This window comes from Chiloscyllium plagiosum, chromosome 3 (genome assembly GCF_004010195.1).
Source record: "Chiloscyllium plagiosum isolate BGI_BamShark_2017 chromosome 3, ASM401019v2, whole genome shotgun sequence".
NCBI classification, from domain to species: domain Eukaryota; kingdom Metazoa; phylum Chordata; class Chondrichthyes; order Orectolobiformes; family Hemiscylliidae; genus Chiloscyllium; species Chiloscyllium plagiosum.
In genome coordinates this window covers 60340992-60346183 of record NC_057712.1, presented here as the reverse complement: position 1 = coordinate 60346183, position 5192 = coordinate 60340992, and the positions used below count along the sequence as shown (strand labels likewise).

At 38.2% G+C, this 5192-nt stretch overlaps 1 protein-coding gene across 3 annotated transcripts in view; it reads right to left on the bottom strand.

The window, feature by feature from the left end:
- slc25a27 (solute carrier family 25 member 27) overlaps window positions 1–5192 on the bottom strand; it is a 31344-nt gene that overhangs the window by 6579 nt on the left and 19573 nt on the right. For all 3 annotated transcript variants that reach the window (XM_043682886.1, XM_043682876.1, XM_043682895.1), the window contains exons 6-7: window positions 3830–3942; window positions 1547–1631 (exon numbers count right to left, since the gene is read on the bottom strand). In XM_043682886.1, the coding sequence (XP_043538821.1) occupies window positions 1547–1631; window positions 3830–3942 (198 nt within the window). The remainder of the gene's footprint in view (window positions 1–1546; window positions 1632–3829; window positions 3943–5192) is intronic.

Below are 5192 nucleotides of genomic sequence, written 5' to 3'. Positions count from 1 at the left end.
CCCCTCCTCCTTTTTTACCACCCTCCCTAATCTTACTGAAACATCTTAACCAGGAACCTCCAACAACCATTCCTGTCCCTCTTCTATCCACGTTTCCATGATGGCCACAACATCGTAGTCCCAGGTACCGATCCACGCCTTAAGTTCACCCACCTTATTTCTGATACTCCTTGTGTTGAAGTATACGCACTTGAACCCATCTCTGTGTCCGCAAGTATTCCCTGTCAGTGCTACCTTCTTCACAGCCTCCCTACATTCTTGGACATCCTGACAAACAGCTAGCCTACTTGCTGGATTACAAGTCCAGATCCCATCCCCCTGCCAAATTAGTTTAAACCCCCTCCGAAGAATCAATTCTTTTGATTCTTTCTTTCTTTCAAGGGCTCATTGCTCAGATTTTTCTCATTACTATTCTGATGGTGGCTAATACAATAAATCCTTGTGAATTTTCTCAAAAAGAAAATCACAAGTTAGTTTTAGAATTAGGGTGACAACTTAACTGAACGACAATTTTAAATTTGTGAGGACTGTCTTTGTACTGGGAAAGATGAATATATTTCTCAACACTGCTGTCAGAGGGAAATATGGCCATTGCTAACTCTGACAAACAAAAGAGTTGTACTAACATGGCCAGCAGGAACCGCACTGGTAACTGCAGCAGCAAATGAGCTCAGTGGGGAAGAGGAAATGTGAAAGAAATAGTAACACCATAAGGGGAAGAAACAGTCTTTGACTTGGTTGAAAGGATTCCAAATCCATCCCACCCCTACAACACTACAGCAATGGAAATGGCAACAAAGGTCTTTCTAGAAAAATAAAAAGACCTGAGAGCATGACCAAGTTACAGAACTTGAAAAATATACAGGGCCAAATTAAACATACAAGTTATCTAATAATCATTTGACATGAAATGGGCTGCAATTTAAAAGTGACAATTTTAGAATTTCTTTGCAGTACAGAACCATAAAGAGAAAAATAAGTCTGAACACTAAGCCCTTGAAAGGAACAATCAAAACAATTTGTGAGATCTGTCAAATAACTTGATTTAAGAAACAATAGAGCACCCTAAATCATTAGATTAGAATTCTGATGAAAGGTTGTAGACCATGAATGCTAATTCACTTTCTCTTGTCACAAATATTTAACCTGCTGAGTATTTCCAGTACTTGCTATTGTTATTTCAGATATCCAGCATTCTCAATACCCTGCTTCTGTAAATGTTTTCCATTTGAGTCTTATGTAATAAGAAATAGCATGAATTAAACAATTTCTTGCACCTAATAAAATGGTAAAACGTTTATGGAAAATTGGTAGAATGGAAAAAAATTACATATCAAATTGAAGAGATTTGGTTTGAGGATTTTCACAAGATATAGTATTTTCTTTTTCCAGGTATCAATCAGACATGAGCAATCATAAATAAAACATGTCCAGTCACTACAATACTTATAGGGAATATATACAGTACTGCAGAGTCATAACTCAAGTTGTTTGCAAGAAATACTTATATATGAATGAAAGAGATTTTTAGGAAAAAAATTGGTACCTTGATAAGGCATGGCATAAGCTGTTGTCTTTCAGAGTTGTGTGTCGTAGTAAGAAGTGTTTCACTGTATCATACGTTGTTAGATCTAAGCACAAAATCATCAATAAAAGGGTGAGGAAATTTAAAATGCAAAAGGAATGCAAAAAACTATTGGGGACAGAGGGATGTATAATATGATCAAGGCAGTGTACTTTTGTGTGGAAGATAATCCTGTATTTATTGTTTAATGACATCATCTTGATGAATAAGTACAGGGCATTTACCAAACTGATTCCATCTGATACAGATAGAGGTAGCAACTTTATAAATATCCAGTTTCATTTCAAATTTGCACGTGTTGCTAAAAACAAATGATGCAAGATTGATGAATCAGAATCAGAATCCCTACAGTGTGGGAACAGGCCCTTCGGCCCAACAAGTCCACAATGACACAGGTCCATTCCCCTACTCTATATTTACCTCTGACTAATACACCTAACCTACATATCCCTGAACACTATGGGCAATTTAGCATGGCCAATTCACCTAAGCGGCATATCTTTGGATTGTGGGAGAAAACCGGAGCACCCAGAGGAAACCCACGCAGACATGGGGAGAATGTGCAAACTCCACACAGACAGTTGCCCAAGGCTGGAATTGAACCCGGGTTCCTGGCGCTGTGAAGCAGCAGTACTAACCACTGAGCCACTGGAAGATCGTTCTCTCTTTTGAAATATAATGTACTGATATATTTCCACTTCTGGTATTTTTTCCTCAAGTCCTGATGTGAAGCTGATGATATTTCATGACTGGATACAGTTCCACTGTAATCAAGCTATCAACCTTACATATAAGCTTAATTTGTAAATATTGCAGGTTAGTCTACAGTGGTTAGATGGCTGATCATTGCCCTTGCCCAATGCTTGTACGTATGTACTTCACAATATGAGTCACTTCAGTCACTACTTTAATCAAAATTGGTGAAAGGTAGAGATATTTGCTCCATTTTTGACTTTTTCCAATTTTGATGAGAGCTCAATAACCAGAGACATAAACTCAGTTCCTCTCTGATCTGCTGTCTGATGTACTGAGTATTTCCACTACTTTCTATCATTTCAGAATTTCAGCATCCACATTATTTTGCTTTTATATTAGCCTTACTAGGTTGTTCCATTTTTAAAGACTTGTAAAATAATCAAACGGTTTCTGTAGCATGCAATTTAATCCAATTTATCAAGAAACATATGTTTGTGTTTGACGAAAATGTTTTGAATCAGCACAGAAACCTATCGATTTTGCACAAAATCACCACTTAAAATGGTTCAACATGAATCCATCATGTTTAAGTAGAATTTTAGCGATTCATTCACGTGATAGGAGCATCGCTGACAAGCCCTGTATTTGTTGTTCATTTGAAAAGGTGGTAGTGATTCACATTCTTGAATTTTTGCAGTTGATGTGTCAAAAATACACTTGCTGTTCAGAAGGCAGTTAAGATTTTGATTCAGCGACAACGAATGAACTGTGATTCACTTGAAGTCAGGATGGTGTATAGGTTGGAGGGGAATGCACAGATATGTTGTTCCCAGGCATTTGCTGCCCTTGTCAAACCCACTACCTTTGCCAAAGAAGGACAGGTGTCATCGAAGGAGACTATCTGCCATCCATCTTGTAAGTGGATAAAGCCCAATCAGGCGGGTTGCTTTGTTCTGAATGGTATTTCGCTATTTTGGTGTTGCAGCTGCAATCATGCATCACAATTCCAACTTCCGACATCCAGACCTCTTCTGGATGGCAGGTACTAGTTACCCATGAGAGAATTCTCAGAATGTGATTCTCTGATCTGCTGTTGAAGGCATAGTATGTATATAGCTGGTCCTGTTAAGATTCCAGTAATGGTAATGGCCAGGACATTGATCTTGTAGGGCATCAGTGATGGTAATATCATTGAATGTCCATCAGACTGGAGTGGGTGATGCTCTCTTTTTGAAAATCATTATTGTCTGGCACTTGTGTGGTGCAGATATAAGTTGCCACACAATAGCCATGTCCTGAATGTTGCTCATAGCTTGCTTGAACAAAGCAAGACTATTTCAATATCTGACGAGATGCAAAGGTTGCTGAATATTGTGTAATCATATTTTGATAATACGCAAGATTTCTTGCCTGGTGTTTCACATGTCCTAGCTTTATCCTTTCAGACTCGGCAGCATCAATTTTGAGAAATGTCTTTAGATTTTGCAGAACTTACTATTATAAATATCGAATGTTTTTAAAAAATAGCTCATTGATTTTTAGGGTTACCTCCCAGACTCACTAGTGCAGCTCTCTGTACATTTGGAACCCATCCAGCCCACAGACCTCGGATTCCACCTTCTGAAAGAATTTTCTTAAAAGCATGGGAGACGCCATGAACTCTGAAAACAAGATTATAAGTCAATGATGTCTGCGTTATCATATACAACAGCACAACCAACAAACCCAAGATCTAGAATTAGCTGGTGAACTACTTCTAACTGAACTATTCTGATGTCCAAAAGTTCTCTTGTGCATACATGGCTTAATTATGATCTAATCCCTTCATTATGTTAAGAACTTCAATCTTTTCCTGTTCTTATTTTTCACAGCGAAGAACCTCAGTTTCCCAAACCTTTGCTGTTAATTAAGTGCATTTAAAATAGTTCAATTAACTTGTGGACCTTGGTCTCAACCTTTTCCAGGTCTTGATAGCGAAAGATGAAGGGTCAAAACCTGGACATAGTTTGTAGATGCACCTATTCAGTGTTATGCAGAAGACTAGAATTAAATCAGGAAAAGCATTTCTTAATACACAAATTTATGCAAGATAAATATCTTTATTTCTTACTCAGATACACAGATTAGGTATGTAAGCATGTATATTCAATTTTTAAAAAAGGCACTGCTAGTTTTTGGCCTGTTCTCTTGAAAGCAAGTATTTGTCTAAGACAACACAACAATGTGTTTGCAGCATTGTAACAGTCCAGAAGGAGATTAATTTTCCAATCTTATCTGTGCTGTTTCTCTGAGTGATCTCACTTAATCCTATCCTATTTTCTCCCATTAACCCCACATATCGTTTTTATTCAAATAATCATTTAATATCTGTGTATCTTCCATCAACTTTCAGGGTGCACTCTGCGGATTGGAGGGTGGCTAATGCTGTACCACTTTTTAAGAAAGGTGGGAGAGAGAAAGCAGGAAATTATAGACCAGTTAGTCTGACTTCAGTGGTGGGAAAGATGCTGGAGTCTATTATAAAGGATGAAATTATGACATATGTGGATAGTAGTAACAGGATAGATCAGAGTCAGCATGGATTTATGAAGGGGAAATCATGCTTGACTAATCTTCTGGAGAGAAAATGAGGTCTGCAGATGCTGGAGATCCGAGATCTTCTGGAATTGTTTGAGGATGTAACTCTGAAGATGGACAAGGGAGATCCAGTAGATGTAGTGTATCTGGACTTTCAGAAAGCTTTTGATAAAGTCCCACATAGGAGGTTAGTGAGTAAAATTAGGGTGCATGCTTTTGGGGGCAAAGTGCTAGCTTGGATTGAAAGTTGGTTGGCTGATAGGAAATAAAGGGTAGTGATAAGCAGCTCCATTTCGGAATGGCAGGCAGTGACCAGTGGGGTACCGCAGGGATC